The sequence below is a fragment of the Pseudophryne corroboree genome, chromosome 9, assembly GCF_028390025.1.
Source record: "Pseudophryne corroboree isolate aPseCor3 chromosome 9, aPseCor3.hap2, whole genome shotgun sequence".
Taxonomy (NCBI): domain Eukaryota; kingdom Metazoa; phylum Chordata; class Amphibia; order Anura; family Myobatrachidae; genus Pseudophryne; species Pseudophryne corroboree.
The window spans coordinates 344,571,078-344,595,128 of record NC_086452.1 but is presented as its reverse complement, the minus strand read 5'-3'; the positions used below and the strand labels follow the sequence as shown (position 1 = coordinate 344,595,128).

The following is a 24,051-nucleotide window of genomic DNA, read 5'->3' as shown; positions in this document are numbered from 1 at the left end:
GAGCTGGCCCTTCGGAAAGGCTTATAGAGACTTTACATAAACCAAGGTCTGTAAATATAAATATTGTATTTAATATATAGCTGTAGAGTTTAATATTAAATATAGTAGGGATGCAATCAAAATCCTGACAGTAAGAAGACTGACAGGGAGATTTTAACAGTGAGAATCCTGATAGATCCCGGAGGTAAGGAGTGGGGCTAGGGTTTGGCACTAGGGCAGTGGTTCCCAAACTTTTTTGAATCACAGCGTCCTAGAATATCAGATTTTTTTTTCCCAGCACCCCTAGGCCAAATGTTTCTTACTGAGAAATGTAGAAAGAAATATTAAATTAAGTAAATTGTGTTTATTTGTCATCCATAGGTTCAGTTGTTTGCTGCAGGACAAGATTTGCTTCTGTGTGTCCACACTGATTTTGCCTATTATATTAACCATAAATAATTTGAATTGGTCCTGGACCACCAATCCAAGGCACCCCTGCAAGTGTCCTAGACACACAGTTTGAGAAGCACTGCACAAGGGGGAGGTTAAGGTTAAGAAGTGGGAGGGGGAGGTAAGGGTTAGGCTGCATGACGGGGAGGTTAGGCTTAGGCAGCGGGAGGGGGAGGTAAGGGTTAAGTTGCGGGAGGGGAGGTTAGGGTTAGGCTGCGGTAAAAGGAGGTAAGGGTTAGGCTGCAGGAGGGGAGGTTAGGGTTAAGCTGTGGGAGGGGGAGGTAAGATTTAGGCTGCATGACGGGGAGGTTAGGCTTAGACAGCGGGAGGGGGAGGTCAGGGTTAGGCTATGGGAGAGGGAGGTAAGGATTAGGCCACGGGAGACTAGGTTAGGGTTAGGTTGCGGGAGGGGAGGGAGGTTAGGGTTAGGCTGCGAGAGGGTTGATTTAGGATTAGGTGTAGGGTAAAAATACTTACTGGAATGTGGGGGTGATTCAGAGTTGATCGTAGCTGTGCTAAATTTAGCACAGCTATGATCATCCACCACACTGACATGCGGGGGGACGCCCAGCACAGGGCTAGTCGACCCCGCATGTCAGTCGCAGAAGTACAAAAGCATCGCACAGCGGCGATGCTTTTGTACTTCAGGATTAGTTTCCGGCCAGCGCAGCTCCTGCGCGCTGGCCGGGAGCTACTCGTCGCTGCCCGGGTCACAGCGGCTGCGAGTGATGTCACGCAGCCGCCATGGCCTGCCCCCAGCACAATCCGGCCATGCCTGCATTGGCCGGACCGTGTCCCTTAAACGGCAGCTTAACGCCACCGTCCGGCCTCCTCCCACCCAGCGACCGCCTCTGCCTACCAGGCAGAAGCGATCGCTAGCTAAAGACGGCCTGTGTCCAGCTTCTGGCCATCGGGATTCTGCTGCCGGTGCTCTAACTGTCTAAATTTTATACCCAACCCTTATAATATTCCCATTTACTTATGTATTCTAATGCTGAATAATTAAATGTTGTGTACATCTCTTTATAATAATAATAATAATAATAATAATAATAATAATAGTAACATCCCCTTTAAGCAGAGAAAATCCTTGATATGCAGATATTACAGGTTTTTCTTAATGAGTCTCTCTGGTTATCTCCTGTAGGTATTCAGTGGATATGGGAGGTGTGGTATTGTCACAACAGGGTTGCACTCACGTCTGTCAGAAATCTATTCTAGAACCAGCATGCTGCAAAGGATTCTGGGGCTCTGCCTGCACAGGTATGTAGCTAACATGCTCATATTTGGCTTATTCAGCTAATTGCTGTTTCCCGGGAAATCAGGACTTGTGACTTCTCATTGGTTCTCCTGCTCACACCCCTGTTCTGAAGCCAATTAAAAGTAGCAAATAAAACCACTGAGTCTATTAGGTGGTAAATTATCTGTAACACCCTGTTATGTATTACCAGTTGTATCTGGAATGTATTTTGCTTTGATTGTAGCAAGAAAAGATTATCAAGCATATTTATCAAAGGGTGAAGATCCTGGTTGCCAACATAAACTGGTGTTTTTGCCAGAGATATACTTTTTTTTTTTGCCAGGGATAGCACTACAAGGGCTTTTGCATTGGAAACCTTTTTAATACATATCACGGTGGTAAATCCGTCCTGATCGCAGCGGCAGCGATCACACTCTGAAGGCTTTTTTGGTGTCATGGGCATACTGCGCGTACGCATCCAGTAAGTCCCAGTGAGATGCTTAAAGCATCTTACTGGTGCGATCGCTTCTGTCTGATTGACAGGCAGAGGCGGTTTGGGGCGGGAGGGTGCGTGCCAACGGCGTAAAAACGCTGTTGGTGGGGCACGCGTCCCAGACAACGCAGGCGTGTCCAGACCGTTGCGGGGGTGTGTCGTGGTTGCTGCGTGATGTCACATGCAGCTACTGTGACCCAGATCGTGGTGGGTAGCCGCCTGCCAGTGCAGCTAGGCTGCAAAGGCAGGGAGATACTCGGTGCATGTGTGCAGTGCCGTAACTAGGTGTGGGCCAGCGGTACTGTCTACGATGGACCTCTGCCACTACCGGAGCGCTTCCCACGGCGAGGTGCGCCTAGCGCTAGTTACCTACATGACACAACTGCTGCCCGTCTGAATGTGTGCTTCCCGTGCCATCCCCCCCCCCTCCTTCGGGGCCTCCAGTAGAGGAACAGAAGCTGGCTGCTAAAAAGTCTCCCCCCCCCCCCCCCCCGCATCCATGCCCTGCAGCACGGACAGTGTCTGCAGGCTCCGCCCCCTCCCTGGTCCCCCTCTCCGGCCGTAGCTTTTGTTAGTGTTAGACGAGGGCAGCTGAAGCCAAATCCAATCACTCCCTTATCATGCCCCGCATTCACGTCGGAGAGAGTGTGCTTCCCGTGCCCCCCCCCCCCCCTCCCCCCACACAAGGCACCTCAAGTAGGGGAATAGAAGCCGGCAGAGCGCAGCGCAGGGCAGGAACAGGAAGAGGACAGAGGATACGCATGCCGGCTCATTGCGGATGAGTATAACTCTCTCTCTCTCTCTCCCCTCCCTCCCATAATGTTTAAAAAGGGGGACTGCCTGTCGTAATCTATAAAAAAGGGGACAGCCTGTCATAATTTATTAAAAAAAAGGGGACTGCTTGCAGGGGTGTATCTAGGGGTCTGAGCGCCCCTGGCAAAGTAAGGAACTGGCGCCCCCCACCTCCCCCACTCAGAGACACAGAGGCGGGAGGTACAGATAGGCTGAGGTCAGGGACACAGAGGGAGAATTACAGGGAGGGTGCGAGTAGGGACAATGAGGTGGAGGGCTTACAGGGAGGCTGAGGTCAGAGACACTGAGGGGAATTACAGGGAGGGTGTGGGCAGGGTCACTGAGGGGGAATTACAGGAGTGTGTGGGCAGGGACACTGAGGGGAAATTACGGGGAGGGTATGGGCAGGGACACTGAGGTGCAATTACAGGAGGGTGTGGGCAGGGACACTGAGGGGAGAGTCACAGGGAGGCTGCAATCAGGAACACTGAGGGAGAATTACAGGAAGGGTTCGGGTATGGAAAATGAGAGGGAGGGGCTACAGGGAGGCTGAGGTCAAGGACACTTAGGGGCAATTACAGGAGTGTGCGGGCAGGGACACTGAGGGGGGAGTCACAGGGAGGATGAGGTCAGGAACACTGAGGGAGAATTACAGGGAGGATGCAGGCGGGGACACTGAGGATGAATTGCGAGGAAAGTGCGGGCAGGGACACTGATATGGAATTACGGGGAGGGTGCAGGCGGGGAGACTGAGGGGGAATTACGAGAAGTGTGCAGGCAGGGACACTGAGGAAGAATTACGGTTAGGGTGCGGGTAGGGACACGGGGAGGGTACGGGCAGGGATACTGAGTGGTAATTATGGGAAGGGTGCGGGCAAGGACACTGAGAGGGAATTACAGGGAGGGTGCGGGAAGGGACAATGAGAGGGAATTACGGGAGTGTGCGGGCAGGGACACTGAGGGGGGAGTCACAGGGAGGCTGAGATTAGGAACACTGAGGGAGAATTACAGGGATGGGTGCAGGCAGGGACACTGAGGGAGAATTACAGTTAGGGTGCGGGTAGGGACACGGGGAGGGTACGGGCAGGGATACTGAGTGGTAATTATGGGAAGGGTGCGGGCAAGGACACTGAGAGGGAATTACAGGAGTGTATGGGCAGGGTCACTGAAGGGGGCAGTTGCATGGATGGTGCGGGCAGGGACACTGAGGGGGAATTACAAGGAGGGTGCAGTCAGGGACACCAAGGGGATATATGCACACATACATACAGTTAAAAACCCCTCTCTAGGGGTGATGGCACTACATGTCCCAGCAAATCCAGTTGACAAGGTGTGCTGGGACTTGTAGTCTCAACACAGTGGGACAGGCAGTCACTGGTCTAGATACCTCTCTATACAGAGCTCTTTGTAAGCTGTGATCCAGACTGCCAGGATAGACCATGCAGTGCAGCTACAGTACCGCAGAAAATGTACAGGTATGCTCATACTGCACTGCTGACTGGTGCTGATTGTAGTGGCTGGTGTTTGGTGACAGACCGTGTGGGACCAATGAGAAGGAGAGCGGATGAGGAAGAGGAAGTGCCTCGCCCCTCCCCATACCTGGAAGTACCCCCCTCCCTGGCTATATTCACTATCATTGTGACTGTAGTCACAGAGAGTGTCAGAGTGCAATACACTTCTGGGAGTCCCGCAGTGGATGAGCACTACTAAGGGATGTATTCAGTGAGAACTACTATGTCATTCTACGCCCTGGCACGGGTGGCACTGCCAGGTGGCGCCCCTCTCTTGGCCGGCGCCCCTGGCAAGTGCCATCCTGGCCAATAGGAAGATACACCCCTGACTGCTTGTCATAATCTATAAAAAAGGGGGACTGCCTGCCATAATGTGTAGAAATGGGGGACTGCCAGCTATAATGTGCAAAAAAAAAAAAAAAAAAGGGGACTGCCTGCCATAATGTGTAAAAAAGGGGGACTGCCTGCCATAATGTGTAGAAATGGGGGACTGCCAGCTATAATATGTAAAAAAAAAAGAAAAGAAAAAAGAGGGGACTGCCTGCCATAATGTGTAAAAAAAAGGGGGCACTGTTGCTGTAATGTGTAAAAGGGTACTCTGCCTGCTTAATGTGTAAAAAAGGGGGACTCTGCCTGCCTAATGTGTACAAAAGGGGCTCTGCTGCCATAATGTGTGGAAAAGGGGGCTCTGTTGCCATAATGTGTGAAAAAGTGGGACTCTGCCTGCCTAATGTGTAAAAAGGGGGACTCTGCCTGCCGTAAAGTGTAAAAAGGGAGACTCTGCTGCCGTTATGTGTAAAAAGGGGGACTCTGCCTGCTGTAATGTGTAAAAGGGAGGTCTGTGGCCATGCACCTTCCTCATGAAGCCACGCCCCTATATTTTTTACGTGCAGTACGGCGCACATTGGCCCTGATTTGTATATGAGAGGGGGGCCGATGCTGTTTCTTGCACACAGCGCTAAAATGTCTAGTTACGGCACTGCATGTGTGTGTGTGTGGGGGAAGTAGGGCCTGACATCCAGGGCGGACTAGCTCTGTGCTGGGCGTCCCCCTCCATGTCAGAGAAGCTGATCGTACATGTGCTAAATTTAGCACATCTACGAACAGGTCTGAATCATCCCCTTTGTTCTGACTCCTAATTGCTACAGCTGTAGTTAGAATCTTGCTTGGTTTTTTACTGGTGTTGATTGGATGTTTCAGCCCTTATAGGGAATGTACCTGGGGACTCTGGGGGTCATTCCGAGTTGATTACACGCTGCCGATTTTCGCAGCGCAGCGATCAGGTTACTACTGCGCATGCGTATGCAGCGCAATGTGCACGCGCGTCGTACGGGTACAAACAGCGTCGTTGCTGTGCAATGCTTCTAGCAACGAATTCATTCGCATGGGTGATCGCAAGGAGATTGACAGATAGAGGGCTTTAATGGGTGTCAACTGATCGTTTTCTGGGAGTGGTAGGGAAAACGCAGGCGTGTCCTGGCGTCTGCAGGGCGGGCGTCTGACGTCAATTCCGGGACCGGACAGGCTGAAGTGATCACAAGGGCTGGGTAAGTTCAGACCTACTCTGAAACGGCAAAAAACGTTTCCTTCCCGCTCGGCTGCACATGCGATCGCACACTTTCAAAGCGAAAATACACTCCCCCTAGCGAGCGATCAACTCGGAATGAGGGCCTTTGTTGTGGGTTATAATCAGTCTGAGTTTGTCTTGTCTTGATATACTGCAGGGCTGTTTCTAGCCAATTTGGCTCCCAGTGCGAGATTTCAAAATGCGCCCCCCCCCCCCCATTGACATTAAAAAAAATGCGCCCCCCCCCCCCCCTAGATATAAAAAAACAAAACATGGACGTGGTCTCATTAAAATGGGCGTGGCCTCATCTGATATCATCACGGCCACCACAGGGGGGAAAAAAAAGTCCCCATTTTACACATTATGCAGGCAAGAGTCCCCATTTTACACATTGCGGCAGGCACGTGTCCCCATTTTACACATTACGCAGGCAAGAGTCCCCATTTTACATATTACGGCAGGCAAGAGTCCCCATTTTACACATTACGGCAGGCAAGAGTCCCCATTTTACACATTACGGCAGGCACGTGTCCCCATTTTACACATTACGCATGCAAGAGTCCCCATTTTACACATTGCGGCAGGCACGTGTCCCCATTTTACACATTACGCAGGCAAGAGTCCCCATTTTGCACAGTACGGCAGGCAAGAGTCCCCATTTTACACAGTACGGCAGGCAAGTGTCCCCAATTTACACAGTACGGCAGGCAAGTGTCCCCAATTTACACAGTGCAACAGGCAAGTGTCCCCAATTTACACAGTATGGCAGGCAAGTGTCCCCAATTTACACAGTGCAGAAGGCAAGTGTCCCCAATTTACACAGTACGGCAGGCAAGTGTCCCCAATTTACACAGTGCAACAGGCAAGTGTCCCCAATTTACACAGTACGGCAGGCAAGTGTCAAGTGGGGGGGAAGGAAGAGAGAGAGACACAACTTACATATGAAGGATCTTCCCGCTCTTCAGGTCGGCCGCCTCTCCTTCCGCGCGCCTCCTCCTTCCAGCTTCCAGCTTCCTCGCGCCACCTCCTTCCAGCCCTCCTCCGTCTTCCCGAGTACTGCTGCTCGGGGGGCGGAGTTTCGTGGAATGACGCGATTGCGTCATGATGTCACGACGCAGCCGCGTCGTTCCGTGAAACTCCGCCCCCCGAGCAGGAGTACTCGGGAAGACGGAGGACAGGGAAACAGGGACCAGCAAAGTGCCGCGGCGGGCGCCCCGTGCGGTCGCACGGCTCGCCCGCCGCAAGAAACGGCACTGATATACTGTATAATTGGATTTATGCTCTGAGCTGCTCAGCAAAGTGCATCTGCCTGTATCATTTGTAAAGCCTGTTACCTCTGTGGTAAAGCTAACCTGGACTCTGTAAAAGATCTACTAAGTATTTTACGATAGTGCTACAGGGGTCTATTTACTAAGCATTGGAGAGAGATAATGTGGGGAGAGATAAAGTACCAGCTAATCAGCTCCTAACTGCCTTGTTACAGGCTGTGTTTGAAGGGTTTCTGATATAAAAAATAGACATTAAAAAGATAGACAGTTATTAGGTTGACAGTAAAAGGTCGACAGGGTCAAAGGGTCGACAGTCAAAAGGACGACAGGGTCAAATGGTCGACAATGAAAAGGTTGACAGGATCAAAAGGTCGACGGTCAAGAGGTCGACAGTCAAAAGGTCAAAAGGGTCAAAAGGTCAACATAAAAATTTTTGGGTGTTTTGTTTTTAAACTTTTTTTACCCAATTTTTTAAAATGTGTCCCCTTGCCACAAGGTTACTGATGGTGATAGTTTGTGACATGGATAGTCAATTTGATGGAAAGCGCCCCCTCGCAAGCTTGCTTCACTCGCCATGCTTCGGGCTCGGTTCCTCGCTCCACTTCGTTCGCCACAAGGTTACTACAGGTAATAGTTTATGACATGGATAGTAAATGCAGCAAAACCCTAAAAAAACCCTAAAAAACATGTGTCAACCTTTTGACCCTGTCGACCTTTTGATTGTCAACCTTTTGACCCTGTTGACATTTTGATTGTCTACTTTTTAACCCTATCGACCATTAGTGGTTGACCTACTGACTGTAGCTCTTTTTAGTGTAGATCCATAGACTGGATACCGTTTGAAAAATGAAAGGATCTGGTTGTTTGGTTGGTTGGTACTTTATTTCTTTCCACTTTATCTCTCTCCAATGCTTAGTGATAGACCCCACAGAAACATAGTATTTGATGGCAGATAAGAACCACTTGGCCCATCTAATCTGCCCTTTTTTACCTTTTGGTCACCTCAACCGTATTTGATTCTTAGTTTTTTGTGAGGATATACTTATGCCTATTCCAAGCATGTTTAAATTGCTCTATTGTCTTAGCCTCTACCACCTCCAATGGGAGGCTATTCCACTTATCCACTACCTTTTCTGTGAAGTTATTTTTCCTCAAATTTCCCCGGAACCTACCTCCTTCCAGTTTCAGCGCACGTCCTCATGTTCTAATACTTCTCCTCCATTGAAAAATGTTTACCTCCTGTACCTTGTTAAAACCCTTGATATATTTGAAAGCGTCTTTTCCCCCTTTTACCTTCTCTACTTCAAACTATACATATTAAGATCTATTAGTCTTTCTGGGTATGTTTTGTGTTGTAGGCCACGCACCATTTTAGTTACCCTTCTTCAGTTGCTGATGTATTAATATCATTCAGGAGATGTGGCCTCCTGAAGTGAACACAGTATTCTAGGTAAGGCCGTACCAATGATGTATATAGTGACATTATTACTTCTTTCTTTCTGCTGCTGATACCTCTCCCTATGTAATCAAGCATCTGAAATAATGACTCCTAGATCCCTTTCCATCTCAGTAGTTTTCATTATAGTGCCGTTAAAACTATATTTAGTTTTTGGGTTTTTGAGACCCAAGTGCATGTATGGCATTAAACTGTAGTTGCTACATTCTTGACCATTCCTTTAGTCTGCTTAGAGCCTAAATCATTTGTTTTACCTCTCCTGCTGTGTCTACCTATTGCACATGTGTCATCTGCAAAAAGGCATACTTTCCCTTCAACACAATTTGCAGTGTCAGCAACAAAGATACTGAAAAGTGCTGGTCCAAACAGAGATCCCTGGGGTACACCACTTGCATCCTTTCCATCCTAAAACTACACTCCATTTACTACAACTCTTTTTCCTGTCCTGCACCAAGATCTTATCCATGCAACCAATGCTTTTGAGCATACCTCCCAACTTTTCAATTCTAGAAAGAAGGACACACGCGCGGCAAAGCCGATTTGCGCTCCCGAAAAAGGGGCATGGCCTAAGAAAAGGGGGCGTGGCTTCACGAGAGGACCCGCAATCGAGAGCCACGCCTCCGCTTTCGTCACTGAGGGGGCATGCCCAGTGCTCTGTGAGCCGCTGGCATGCCCCCTCTCCCTCTGACTCCAGTGAATAGACGCTGTGCGCATGCGCACAGCGTCTATTCACCGCTGCTCTGCTAAGCAGGGCAGCGAGTGCATGAGCCTCCCAACTGCCAGCCCCCCCCCCACCGCGGGACACTGCGGCCCGCGGGTGGGACAGCGGGACAGTCCCCAAAAAACGGGACTGTCCCGCAAAAAACGGGACAGTTGGGAGGTATGCTTTTGAGTTTATTTAACGATCTTTGATGTGGGTCAGTGTCAAAAACCTTAAAGTCTAGATATGCTACATCAACAGTCCCCCTTGATCTATTACTTTAATCACCCAGTCAAAATAGTAAATAAGATTTGTTTGGCATGATCTCCCTCCAGTAAATCCATGCTGTTTGGGTTCATGTAAGTGGCTCGATTTGAGATATTCTACAACTCTTTCTTGTAAAATGCTTGGCATTTCATTATAGTGCAATTAATCTTGAGTATTTTGACGATCTACTTAATAGCTTGCAGATAACTTGTGGTATTGGAAAGAATTGTGCACTGTTTCTCAATAAGGCATTTATTTATGCATGCAGAAAGACTGTTGCTATTTATCAATTCATATACAGTATCTACTGTTGAATATATTTGTGCAATTGGAAAGGATTGTGCAATATTCCTCTCCAAGGCATCTATTTATGCATACAGAAAAACTATTACTACTTATCAATTCATATTATAGTGGGATATACAGGTGTGTCCTCTTACATCTTTGCTCCGTGCACTACAAGTCGCGTTACACATACCGCGTGAGTGCCGTGTGACTTGGTAGCGGCAAGCTTCTTTTTTTGAGTTTTTTTATTAGTAATGTAATAGGACACACAAGCAGCTTCTGTTAATTAAAATGATATTCAGCATGAGTGTATTCTGTCTTGAAGTCCCAACTTTTTGCAGCCCGTGCAATCAACTAGACGCCGCCTATTGGGGAGTGTATTTTTGCATAGCAAGGCTGCGATCGCTTGTTTTGTGTAGAACAAGACCAGGGTAAGAGTTACTTACCGTGTGCGATGAATCCAGCATTGCAGGTCCCGGAATTGATGTCAGACATCCGCCCTCCAAATGCCTGGACACGCCTGCGTTCGCCGCACCACTCCCAGAAAACGGACAGTTGACACTCACAAATGCCTTCTTCCTGTCAATCTCCTTGCGATCGGCTGTGCGAATGGATTCTTCGTTAAATCCATTGCTCAGCAACGATCCGCTTTGTAGCCATACAGTGCGCCTGCGCATTGCGGTGCATACGCATGCGCAGTAGTAACCTGTTCACTGCGCTGCGAAAAACAGCAGCGAGCGATCAACTCGGAATGACCACCTTTGCCACTTGTGTGATAAATTAAACTTTTTCTTTTGACATGGTTGTATCACAAGTGAGGAAATGGGCGATGGCTTCTACTTCTTGTTCATGGTCTATTACTGTGTATAAGTGAAGTCACATCAATTGTGCCAATAGTCGGTTTTCCATAGAATGTTCTGTAGCGTCATGTAAATATGATTTCTCTAGCATCCATAAAGGATACAGGGGTCACTTAGTACGATGGGGTATAGATGGGGTCCAAAGGAGCTGTTTTCTTCAACTGGGTGTGCTGGCTCCTCCCCTCTACTCCCCCTCCTACAGCCAGTTTAGAAAAATGTGCCCTCGGGAGAGGATGCACACTCTGGAGCTCCAGAGAGTTTTCTTCAGTTTATTTTAAAACTTTGTTATTTTCGTTATGCTGTTTGGTCCACAGCATACCTGCACCATGGGAGTTAGGGGGGTGGTCACCGTCAGAGCCGCTTCCCCGCTGCAGGACCACTGTCCTGAGAGGTTGTGTTACTGCGGGCACTACAACGCCACTTATGGCAATGGGGTTTATTGTAGGGTGGAATGATACTACAGGAGCTTTTAAAAAACAAAAGGTCCTAGTACATATATATTATATAATATATATATTATATGTTGACCAGCACTTAGCTGAAGGCTGGTATGCTGGTTCTTTCTCTCTGTATAAACTGTGAAAAGCATGCTTGTTTCCCATGTATGTCCTCCTACATAGTGTATACTAATCTGAGTAAAAACTAGTTCAGACTGGTTTTCCTCTATCTAGGAACAAAAAGCGGAATAGATCTGTCTAAGGCGCCCCTGGCTGCTGAGTAATGTATGACAACAGAGAGAACACCACTCTCTGATTGAATAATTTTAAAGGACACAAAGAGGGCTAATTCAACCCGTGACCTCGCTTCCTGTATTAGGTAGATGTTTGGTATAAATTCCAGCACATGGCTCCCAGTCTGCATGCCTTGACAAAGATCTCTTGGAGAGATCGAAACGCGTTGGTTGCAGACAGGAGCTGACCATTTTTTATGTACTGCCTGGTCTCCCCTTTTGGATCCTGGACTCTGGAAGCCTTGATTTGGTGGGACACTCCGGAATCCGACTAGTCAAGTGTTTGGATACCAGCAGCCTGTTTCCCTGGGTGAGACCATGCAACATTGCTCCTTGTAATTTTTATATGTTTTATGGACATTTCTGTATTCCCTTTCTTGTAAACCATTTTGGGATACATATTTTTTATGGAATAAATTCATTGGACTTTTATCCATTGCTTGGTTTTTCCTCTGGATGTTGAAAGAAACCTTTATATGCTTATGAAAATCAACTGAATTGTGAGTTGGGGTACGCTGTCATCTTTTGTCACTTCAGAAAGAAACCTTTATGTGTTTTATATATCATCATTTGCTGTGAGTTGGGGTACGCCCGCTAGACAGTTTTTCTTGGGGATCTAATACATCCGTCTAAAGATACCTTTATATGTTTGAAAAAACATCTTGCCTGTGAGTTGGGGTATGCATACCTGAATATAACCATCTAACTGAAAGGGAAGATTTTAAAGTTGTGGTGAAGGATCTGCACTATTCCCTAACTTCAGAACCAACCACTCGGGTGCAATACCACTTATCATAGACATACTACACTATTGTATTGTTATATCCTTTTACATGTACCATCTGCATTGAGAGTGGAAGGAGAGATCCTCAACTGGGAAGTAGAAAGAACTACCCTCTACAGGATTTTCCACACCTAAAGGAAGTCTTTCATCTTTTTTGGCGCTTGATGTTATATGTTGACATTTATTTTTTACCATTGGTTTTCCTCTATGTGTGGTGTGGTTCTCAGCAGCCATCAACCACACCCTAATGTGGATACAGCGTTGCCTACAGGCAGAGGAGGGGAATGATTACATACACCACAGCATACCTCCCAATTGTCCTGATTTTCACGGGACAGTCCCGTTTTTTGGGGACTGTCCCGCTGTCCCACCCGCGGGCCGCAGTATCCTGCGGTGGGGGAGGGGCAGTTGGGAGGCTCAGGCACTCGCTACCCTGCTTAGCAGAGCAGCGGTGAATAGACGCTGTGCGCATGCGCACAGCATCTATTCAGTGCAGACAGAGGGAGAAGGGGCATGCCAGCGGCTCATAGAGTGCTGGGCATGCCCCCTCAGTGACAAAAACAGGGGCGTCCTCCCGTGAAGCCACACCCCCTTTTCTTAGGCCACACCCCTTTTGGGAGCGCAAAGAGGCTTCGCCGCGCGTGTGTCCCTCTTTCAACAAATCAAAAGTTGGGAGGTATGCCACAGTGTGCCTGTGTCTTTGTACTATGGGGGTAATTCAGACCTGATCGCTCGCTAGCAGTTTTTTGCAGCGCTGCAGATTAGATAGTTTCCGCCTACAGGGGAGTGTATTTTAGCTGTGCAAGTGTGCGAACGCATGTGCAGCCAAGCAGTACAAAAAAACTTTGTGCAGTTTCTGAGGAACTTACTCAGCCGCTGCGATCACTTCAGCCTGTCCGAGGCCGGAATTCACGTCAGACACCGCCCTGCAAACGCTTGGACATGCCTGCGTTTTTCCAACCACTCCCTGAAAACGGTCAATTGCCACCTACAAACGCCTTCTTCCTGTCAATCTCCTTGCAATCGACTGTGCGAATGGAATCTTCATAAAACCCATCGCACAGCAATGATCCGCTTTGTACCCGTGCGACACGCCTGCGCATTGCGGTGCGTGCGCATGCGCAGTTCTGACCTGATCGCAGCGCTGCAAAAAACGCTAGCGAGCTATCAGGTCTGAATTACCCCCTATGTCTGAAGGGTAAACTTGCTAGCTGCTGCCAAAACTTAAGTTAGTGCTTCTTAAGAGGTTATAGAAATTCTCTACCTTAGGGAGTAGAGCAATTATTATGCTATGAGATCTCTGTAAATATACCAGATATTTATGTACACAGAAAAGTCTCCTTTAAGGAGTTAACTGGTAACTCATTCAGGGGACCATCTGCCTAATATGATAATTCATGCGACTAAGAAATTCATATGCAACCTTACCTTCCCTCCAGAGAATAGAAAGATCTGGAAAAACCAATAGATAACTTAATATAAAAAAATAAACAGGAATACCTGTTCAAAGGGGGTTGTCTATCAGAGATTGGCATTTGCTGCCTCACATTACTGGGGTCGGGGGGTTCTGTGCCCATCACGACCCTGGCTGTGTGGGATTTGTATGTTCTCCCTGTGCCATACCTCCCAACTTCTGTCTCTAGCAAGGAGGGACGTCTGCGCACATAGTGCCTGGTCGCCCGGAAAGGGGGCATGGCCTATGGAAAAGGGCGGGGCTTCTCAGGGTGGCCTGCGATCGTGAGCCACCCCCCCCCCCTCGTCACTGAGGGGGCATGCCCAGCACTCTGTGAGCTGCTGGCATGCCCCCTCTCCTTCTGTCTCCACTGAATAGACGCTAAGCAGAGCAGCGAGTGCAGGAGCCTCCCAACTGCTCACCCCCCCCACCGCGGGACACTGCGGCCCGAAAAAACAGGACTGTCCCACGAAAATTGGGTCATTTGGGAGGTATGCAGTGCCTTCTCATGAAATGGAAAACTGATGTCTAATACATAACCACAAGGTTAGAGACCCATCTCTGTAGGCTGCTGGATTACGCAGGCCATTGGTACATAGGCCCTCATTCCGAGATGATCATAGCTGTGCTAAATTTAGCACAGTTCCGATCATTCACACTGACATGCGGGGGGACGCCCAGCACAGGGCGGTTCAAAAAATAAATAAAAAATAGGCATTATAAAAGCCTGTGCATCAGATTTCAGCCGTCTGGCCAAGATCAAGGGTAGTATCTGTTCCTATCTGGGAGCCATATATTAAATTACAATTTAAAACAGGGAGATGGGAAAAGAGTGTGCATTAACAGAGTACTGCAGTACTACTATGACACTCTCTGCTTGCAGAGCTTATGATTACGTCAGTGGTTAGTGAATGCTGGGTTCAGGAATCTCACGGATCACTACCGGTGGGTCCACGTACCTACAGTAGCGGCTATGCCCACCAGATGTGCTTACCTGAGGTCATCATTTTAGGGTTGCAAGTGTTGGAGGCAGTGCCAGTGGTGCCTCAATGCAACAGAGGCACCAGAGGAGAAACAGACCTGTTTTACAGGATCACAAAAACAGAGCACCAAGTCTATTCCATAAACACTTCGGAATGAAGGTGGTCCTCCACTCCTAAGGGATTCCAGGGAAGGAGTTCGTCTAAAATATTTCAGCATATTTAAAAGGAGCTCCTGCCAGGATCCCTGGGTAAAAGATCAGTTTTACCCTGGCATAAGTTCACTGTGTGTTTAAGTTCACTCCATTTCACATTCCAAAGCATCGCGGGAGATATTACAAGAGGCTGTACTAAGACTGGGTCAGACCCAAGCAATATTTCCAGTTCCGCCTCATATAGAAAACAGGGGACACTAATCCAACCTGTTGTGGTACCGATACCGTACAGTTCGGTAAGGCCCATTTTGAATCTAAAATCCTTGAAACCTTACCTAAAGGTCTTCAAGTTCAAGATGGAATCCCTGTGAGTAGTGATTGCGGGTCTGGAAGAACAGGAGTTCATGGTTTCACTGGATATAAAGGATGCTTATCTCCATATCCCGATTTGGCTGCCTCACCAGGCTTACCTGAGGTTTGCCCTGTTGAACGACCACTACCAGTTCCAGGCTCTGCCCTTCAGCCTGTCCACAGCTCCGCGGGTCTTCACAAAGGTGATGGCGGAAATGATGTTCCAGCTTCGAGTCCAGGGGGTCAACATCGTCCCTTACCTGGAAGATCTCTTTATAAAGGCGAGATCCAGGAGCTTCTATTGCTCAATATGAACCGCACTATTCAGCTTCTATCACATCATGGGTGGATTCTAAATTTACAGAAGTCTCACCTGGAGCCAACTCAGCGGCTCCTGTTCCTGGGAATGTTTCTGGATACAGTGGCTCAGAAGGTATTCCCCCCAGAGGACAAGGCAAGGACGCTCCAGGAGATGGTCCGAGCGGTTCTAAGGCCGAAACGGATATCCATCCATCTTTGCATATGGTTGTTGGGAAAGCTGGTAGCCTCTTACGAGGCGATCCAGTACGAAAGGTTCCATGCCAGAACATTTCAATTGGATCTCCTAAGCAAGTGGTCTGGATCACATCTTCAAATGCACCAGATCATATGCCTCTCACCTCAGGCCAGGGTTTCCCTCCTGTGGTGGCTACAGTCTTCAAACCTGCTGGAAGGTCAAAGTTTCGGGATTCAGGATTGGATCCTCCTCACAACGGATGCGAGTCTGCGGTGATGCGGAGCTGTCACCCAAGGGGCTCAGTTCCAGGGCAGGTGTCCTCCCACGAAGCCCTCCTTCCGATCAACATTCTGGAATTTTGGACGATCTACAATGCTCTGCTTCAGGACTCTTCTCTTCTTCGGTATTGGGCCATTCAAGTTCAGTTGGACAATGCCATGGTAGTGGCATACATTAATCGACAGAGCGGAACAAAGAGCATGCGAGAAGTCTCAAGGATACTCCTCTGGGCTGAAAGAAATGCAAGAGCAATGTCGGCCATTTTTATTCCGGAAGTGGACAACTGGGAAGCGGCCTTCCTGAGTCATCACGACCTCCACCCGGGAGAGCGGGGCCTCCTCCCACAGGTGTTTTGGCAAATCACCGACCGGTGGGGCTGCCCACAGATCGACCTGATGGCTTCTCGGCTCAACGGTATTGTTAAAGAACCAGGGACCCTCAGGCGATAGCAGTGGATGCACTGACGACACTGGGCCTTACTGGTTGGTCTACCTGTTTCTGCCGATTCCGTTGCTCCCAAGGGTGCTAAAGAGAATCAGGCATCAAAGAGTCCAGGCAATTCTAATTGCCCCAGACTGACCCTGGAGGGCATGGTACATGGATCTTCTGGACATGTCCATCGAAGACCCTTGGACTCTTGCCACTGAGAAGAGATCTACTTCAACAAGGACTGTTCATCTACCTGGACTTACGGCGGCTTGTTTGACGGCATGGCGGTTGAGCGGAACATCCTAGCTCACAAAGGCCTTTCCAAAAAGGTTATTGCAACCATGGTTCAGGCCAGGAAGCCTGTAACATCAAAGCTTTAACATCATATCTTGAGGAGATATGGCTCTTGGTGTGAGGAACGCACGTATCCTTCTGCCTTTTTTCCCTTGTGACACTTGTTGCGTTTCCTACAGGCTTGAGTGGATGTGGGCCTATGTCTGTGCTCCCTCAAGGTCCAGATTTTGTCCCTCTCTATTTTCTTCCAGAAGAAGTTGTTTCCAGAAGTTCAGACTTTCTTGCAAGGGGTACTTCACATACAACCTCCCTTTGTGCCGCCAATGGCACCCTGGGATTTAAATGTGGTCTTGGAGTTTCTACAGTCCTCCTGGTTTGAACCTTTGATGGCAGAAGAAGACAAGTACCTTACGTGGAAGAAGGTAATGTTGCTGGCCCTGGCTTCTGCTAGGCGTGTCTTAAAATTGGGGTCCTTATCGTGTAAAAGTCCATACTTTTACGAAGACAGAGCAGAGCTCAGGACTAGGCAGCAGTTCCTGCTAAAAGTTGCCTCTGCATTCCACTTGAACCAACCTATTATGGTCCCGTCTAGTTCTGGTTCTTCTGCTCCTCCAAAGGCATTGGATGCTGTGCGAGCCTTGTAGATCTATGTCAAGAGGACGGCTCGGATCAGAAAGACAGATTCCCTGTTTGTGCTCTATGATGCGCAGAAAAAGGGTTGCCCTGCTTCTAAGTAATCCATTGCTCATTGGCTTAGGCTTACTATCCAACAGTTAGTATAATTCAATGTTATAACACCTGCGCACTGAGGTAATGTAGCTAGTGAATTTGGCGAGCAGCTAGTGTTTGTAGGTGATCTCTCCTACTGAACGAATTTTAGAAACAAATGTAACACTGCGCTCAGCTCCTAAATGTATGTAAGTAGTGTCAGTCTAAGCAATGCCCCTGTATAGAATACGGTATATATGTTTACTAACTCTATTCAGATGACTGCACACAGTGTAACAGTCTAGATCAGGTACCTTGTTCCAACAATGAGTTAGATACTAAATGACAAGGTTTGTTTGTTATTGGGACACAAAGCTTCTGGTCAATTAATCAGTTTTAACGACACACCTATGTGAGATAACTTAGCGTGATTACTGTCTTTATTGGGATAACTGCACACAGTGTGACAGACTTAATGAGGTTTTCCTCTGACAATGAAATGATACTAAATAACAAATGGGTTTTATTAGGGAGACACAATGCTCCTGGCCAAGTGTCTATTGATACAAAATAACTGTAGCACTGAATGGAACTGTTAAAATATGTCCATACTGATTTGTCCCCTAGGATGTTGCGAGACTGTTATATGATGTAGTCTGTGTTGTTCAGGCTAGGGTGGTTATTCAGAGATAATTGCAGTTGGCTGCATACAGCCAGATCTTCATTCATCTCTGCACATTTTGGGGGCTGCCCAGCATAGGACAAGGCCGCCCAGTATGTGTGAGGCCGCCTCCCGATGCATCTGCAATTACGTTGCTGACCCATCGGAACTAAGGTTGACCCCTGGCAGTGCAGCCTGGTTGCGCTGTCAGGCAGTCAGCGGACATTGTTTGTGGCTGTGCAGCAGGGTTACGTCTATCCTGCTACACCACCCTCTGCCTCGCTGCTGCAGTAACTCTTTCTGCCCTGGCTGCTACAGCACCTCTCTCTGCCCCAGCTGCTGCAGCACCTGTCTCTATTCTAGCTGTTGCAGCACCCCTCTCTTCCCCAGCTGCTACAGCACCTATCTCTACATTGATCCTGCAGCACCTCTCTCTGCCCCAGCTGCTGCAGCACCTGTCTCTGTTCTAGCTGTTGCAGCACCCCTCTCTTCCCCAGCTGCTACAGCACCTATCTCTACATTGATCCTGCAGCACCTTTCTCTGCCCCAGCTGCTGCTGCTGCAGCATCTTTTTCTGCATTAGAAGATATTGTGGTGTAACGTGTATAAACGGATCTACTGTGGTGTAACAGATATGAGACTCTACTGTGGTGTAACATGTATAAGTAGCTTTACTGTGGCATAACATGTACAGTATAAGTGGCTCTACTGTGTTGTGAAACGTGTATAAGTTGCTATACTGTGTGGCATAATGTGTTAGAGGCTCTGCTGTGTAGCGTAAAGTATATAAGGGGTGCTACTGTGGTGTGATATGAATTACGGACACTACTGTGTGGTGTAATGTGAATAACGGACACTACTGTGTGGTGTAATGTGAATAACGGACACTACTGTGTGGTGTAATGTGAATAACGGACACACTGTGTGGTGTAATGTGAATAACGGACACTACTGTGCTGTGTAATGTGAATAACGTACACTACTGTGTGGTGTAATGTGAATAACGGACACTACTGTGTGGTGTAATGTGAATAACGGACACTACTGTGTGGTGTAATGGGAATAACGGACACTACTGTGTAATGTAATATGAATAACGGACACTACTGTGTGGTGTAATGTGAATAACGGACACTACTGTGTGGTGTAATGTGAATAACGGACACTACTGTGTGGTGTAATGTGAATAACGGACACTACTGTGTGGTGTAATATGAATAACGGACACTACTGTGTGGTGTAATATGAATAACTGACACTACTGTGTGGTGTAATATGAATAACGGACACTACTGTGTGGTGTAATGTGAATAACGGACACTACTGTGTGGTGTAATGTGAATAACGGACACTACTGTGTGGTGTAATATGAATAACGGACACTACTGTGTGGTGTAATATTAATAACGGACACTACTGTGTGGTGTAATATGAATAACGGACACTAGTGTGTGGTGTAATATGAATAACGGACACTAGTGTGTGGTGTAATGGGAATAACGGACACTACTGTGTAATGTAATATGAATAACGGACACTGCTGTGTGGTGTAATGTGAATAACGGACACTACTGTGTGGTGTAAGGTGAATAACGGACACTACTGTGTGGTGTAATGTGAATAACGGACACTACTGTGTGGTGTAATGTGAATAACGGACACTACTGTGTGGTGTAATGTGAATAACGGACACTACTGTGTGGTGTAATGTGAATAATGGACACTACTGTGTGGTGTAATGTGAATAACGGACACTACTGTGTGGTGTAATGGGAATAACGGACACTACTGTGTGGTGTAATGTGAATAATGGACACTACTGTGTGGTGTAATGTGAATAACGGACACTACTGTGTGGTGTAATATGAATAACAGACACTACTGTGTGGTGTAATATGAATAACGGACACTACTGAGTAGTGTCATGGGAATAACGGACACTACTGGGTGGTGTATTATGAATAACAGACACTACTGTGTAATGTAATATGAATAACGTACACTACTGTGTGGTGTAATGTGAATAACGGACACTACTGTGTGGTGTAATGTGAATAACGGACACTACTGTGTGGTGTAATGGGAATAACGGACACTACTGTGTAATGTAATATGAATAACGGACACTACTGTGTGGTGTAATGTGAATAACGGACACTACTGTGTGGTGTAATGTGAATAACGGACACTACTGTGTGGTGTAATGTGAATAACGGACACTACTGTGTGGTGTAATATGAATAACGGACACTACTGTGTGGTGTAATATGAATAACTGACACTACTGTGTGGTGTAATATGAATAACGGACACTACTGTGTGGTGTAATGTGAATAACGGACACTACTGTGTGGTGTAATGTGAATAACGGACACTACTGTGTGGTGTAATATGAATAACGGACACTACTGTGTGGTGTAATATTAATAACGGACACTACTGTGTGGTGTAATATGAATAACGGACACTAGTGTGTGGTGTAATATGAATAACGGACACTAGTGTGTGGTGTAATGGGAATAACGGACACTACTGTGTAATGTAATATGAATAACGGACACTACTGTGTGGTGTAATGTGAATAACGGACACTACTGTGTGGTGTAATGTGAATAACGGACACTACTGTGTGGTGTAATGTGAATAACGGACACTACTGTGTGGTGTAATGTGAATAACGGACACTACTGTGTGGTGTAATGTGAATAACGGACACTACTGTGTGGTGTAATGTGAATAACGGACACTACTGTGTGGTGTAATGTGAATAACGGACACTACTGTGTGGTGTAATGTGAATAACGGACACTACTGTGTGGTGTAATGTGAATAACGGACACTACTGTGTGGTGTAATGGGAATAACGGACACTACTGTGTGGTGTAATGTGAATAACGGACACTACTGTGTGGTGTAATATGAATAACAGACACTACTGTGTGGTGTAATATGAATAACGGACACTACTGAGTAGTGTAATGGGAATAACGGACACTACTGGGTGGTGTATTATGAATAACAGACACTACTGTGTAATGTAATATGAATAACGGACACTACTGTGTGGTGTAATGTGAATAATGGACACTACTGTGTGGTGTAATGGGAATAACGGACACTACTGTGTAGTGTAATATGAATAACGGACACTACTGTGTGGTGTAATATGAATAACGGACACTACTGTGTGGTGTAACATGAATAACGGACACTACTGTGTGGTGTAATATGAATAACGGACACTACTGTGTGGTGTAATATGAATAACGGACACTACTGTGTGGTGTAATGGGAATAACGGACACTACTGTGTAATGTAATATGAATAACAGACACTACTGTGTGGTGTAATGTGAATAACGGACACTACTGTGTGGTGTAATGTGAATAACGGACACTACTGTGTGGTGTAATATGAATAATGGACACTACTGTGTGGTGTAATGTGAATAATGGACACTACTGTGTGGTGTAATGTGAGTAACGGACACTACTGTGTGGTGTAATATGAATAACAGACACTACTGTGTAATGTAATATGAATAACGGACACTACTGTGTGGTGTAATGTGAATAATGGACACTACTGTATGGTGTAATGTGAATAACGGACACTACTGTGTGGTGTAATGGGAATAATGGACACTACTGTGTGAGGGAATGTGAATAATGAACAATACTGTGCTGTGTAATCTGAACTGGTACTATTCTGGTGCCATGCCCCTTACCCATGTAGCCACACCACTATATTTTTTTGTGCACCTTCGGCACGCACTGTCCCTATTTTATACATGGGGATGCCCAAAGGAAACTTTTGTCCTGAGCTCCACAAGGTCTAGAACCGGCCCTGTCCCCAATTTAGGATTTTTAAAATTTTTCCTTCCAAATGTAACATACACCCAATTCATTACATGGAAGGGGGTTACCAAAACATACCTGTAGTCCAGGCACCATGGCACCTAGCTGCACCATCAGATGCGACCATGCCTGCAAGTGCTCTATCTGACCTGGTCGCACAGGATGCGACCAGTCAGATAGAGAGTGTTAGCAGCGGCAGGGAAGATTAACTTCCCTCCGCTGCTGCTGTCAAAGGGACCGGAAGGTCCGTCTGCCTCCCTGCACTCTCCCCCACTGATTGCTGTGCTGCTGATCACTGCTGATCGGTCAGCACGGCAGGACCCCATCCCTTCCAGCGGCTGCAGACAATGGCATCCACTGGGGAGTGTAAATGAACCCTCCCAAGCCACCCCCAGATCCCCCCCCCCCCCTGTATACCTGCAGGCTGTCCTGGCTTTCAAAATGAAAGTCATGATGGTCGCAATGTTCCTGATGTTTCCGATGGTCACGATCGATGTTTTGATGTTTGAAAAAAAGAAAATATAAAAAAAATATATATATATTTTCTTCCCTTTTTTTAACTAAAATCATTTGGGATAGGGTTAAATTCATGTTCTTCACCTAATTCACTCATAAAACCCCCCGACAATTTCGGAGTGGTTTTTGGCAAAATAAATCGTCAGTTAAGTGGTTAAAGAAAGCCTAGCTAAATTTTCATATTCATCATCTCTGTTTAGGCTACAGGTAGAAATGATTTGTTGATGAAGGATTCATTATCTATTGTTTCTAGTGTCTCCTTTTCCTCTTTAAGTGATGGGATCAGTTTTGCTTCCACATGTGAAGTCGTTCCTTTACCGTGTATTCTGGTCATAAATTGTTGATATGTTAGATTTAGTCTCTTATATATGGTGTCCTGACATTTTGTTTCACTTGTTTATCCTGGTTTTCAGGGCCGTCTTAGCAGCAGTGTAGGCCCCTGGCCAAAGCAATACACTGGGGCCCCTACCCATCCTCCAGCGGTAGGGGTGGGGGGTGCTATCAGCGGTAGCTTTGATGTCCCATGGGTGGTAGTGGGTGTTCTATCTTCCGCTCAGCATGTAGGACCTGGAGCAGTAATTTCAGCTAATTACTACTTTACTGCACAAATGGTGGGAGATGGGGCAGGAAGGAAAACACTGAACTGTAGAAGGGGGCATTGGGCTGAATGAAGGGGCCCTGGTACATGACTTCCAGGATGGTAGTGGGTGTTTCTACGCAGGGGAGGGTGGATAGTGGAATAGGCTTAATATTCATAATTTTCTGGTGGTCAGCTTGCTTGACTGCAGATATCTCCAGTTCCTGGAAATAGGTTTCTTTCAATGAGATAAAAAAAAAACTAGAGAGTCCCATCTTTCATGAGGTACAGGGGACATGAGGATCAGAGTTCAGGAGCCAGAGCAATCCACTGACAAAATTATAAAATTGCATAAGAGGAGTGTGGAGCTGGAGCAGGGACCAGCTGCTGGAAGGCTGATATCTCTGGTTCTGGGCATAGTAGAGACAAGCTGCCAATATCCACCATAAGGGAAGAGTCACAGCTTTTGGAGTATACCCTCAGAAAAACTCTGAGTCAGACAGAACCCGAGATATATGGCTGGTTAGAGCAATTAAGAGGCTTGAATGGGGACCACTGCTTTGAACTCAGATATCTCCGGTTCCCCAGGGCTGATGATCAAAAATCTAGATGGCCCTGCTGGGTTTGGGTTTTTGCAAGTGGTTGTTGAGATGTGGTCTTAGAATTTGCTTTGTTCAGTTGTTTCTGTCTTTTGTTGATGTTTCTGTTACTTATTTTGTTCCTGATTATTATGTATTTCTCTAATTTTGTTTTTACTGTATAATAATATCCTCATTTTCGCAGTCTGTTGTTTGTTTGTTTGTTTTTCTTTCTAATTCTACAAATTCTTTGACATTCCTGTGTATGTTGAATTGTTCATTAAGGTGTTTACTTTCTGTCTCGTTATCCTGAAGATCAGAGTTGTGTGTTTCT

General features: G+C 46.9%; 1 protein-coding gene across 1 annotated transcript in view; it reads left to right on the top strand.

Moving 5' to 3' along the window:
- Positions 1 to 1,577: 1,577 nt before the first annotated feature.
- STAB1 (stabilin 1) overlaps positions 1,578 to 24,051 on the top strand; it is a 605,861-nt gene continuing 583,387 nt past the window's right edge. The window contains exon 1 of the mRNA XM_063940632.1: positions 1,578 to 1,692. Coding sequence (XP_063796702.1) covers positions 1,590 to 1,692 — 103 coding nt within the window. The 5' untranslated portion in view covers positions 1,578 to 1,589. The remainder of the gene's footprint in view (positions 1,693 to 24,051) is intronic.